Source organism: Eurypyga helias, unplaced genomic scaffold (assembly GCF_000690775.1).
Source record: "Eurypyga helias isolate BGI_N326 unplaced genomic scaffold, ASM69077v1 Scaffold46987, whole genome shotgun sequence".
NCBI classification, from domain to species: Eukaryota; Metazoa; Chordata; class Aves; order Eurypygiformes; family Eurypygidae; genus Eurypyga; species Eurypyga helias.
The window spans coordinates 1-464 of NW_010264526.1; the positions used below are offsets into that span (position 1 = coordinate 1).

The 464-nt window shown below is 57.1% G+C and overlaps 1 protein-coding gene across 1 annotated transcript; it reads left to right on the top strand.

The window, feature by feature from the left end:
- Positions 1–83: 83 nt before the first annotated feature.
- Positions 84–237, top strand: LOC104513159 (histone H3.3-like; the record flags this gene model as incomplete). Its single annotated transcript, XM_010156408.1, has 1 exon — positions 84–237. A coding segment is annotated over one exon (154 nt), but the record flags the coding sequence as incomplete, so codon positions are not given.
- Between the last annotated feature and the right edge of the window lie 227 nt (positions 238–464).

Sequence of the window (464 nt, forward strand, 5' to 3'; positions counted from 1 at the left end):
CGGGTAGGCCCGGGCGGGCGCCGTCGGTTCCGTCTCCCCCTCCCCGGGAACGAGTTGTCTTCGCCTTTAACTCCTCTCCGCAGGCCCGGCACGGTGGCTCTCCGGGAAATCCGGCGATACCAGAAATCCACGGAGCTGCTGATCCGTAAACTGCCTTTCCAACGCCTGGTGAGGGAGATCGCCCAGGATTTCAAGACCGATTTGCGCTTCCAAAGCGCCGCCATCGGCGCGCTGCAGGTGAGACCCCCCCACCCCCCGGGAGGTTCCCGGAAGGGGTGACGGGAAGCGTTGTGTTATAAACCAATAAACGGAGACCAAATTTCCTACAAACTAATTGATTAAGTCGTACAATAAAGAGTAGAAAAGAAGGAATGTGAGAGCGGCTTCGTGGTATGTTGCTAGCCGGAGTTAAACCCCGACAGGATTATAAAATCGAGATGCAGTAAGCAAAGCGGCGCGGGGAG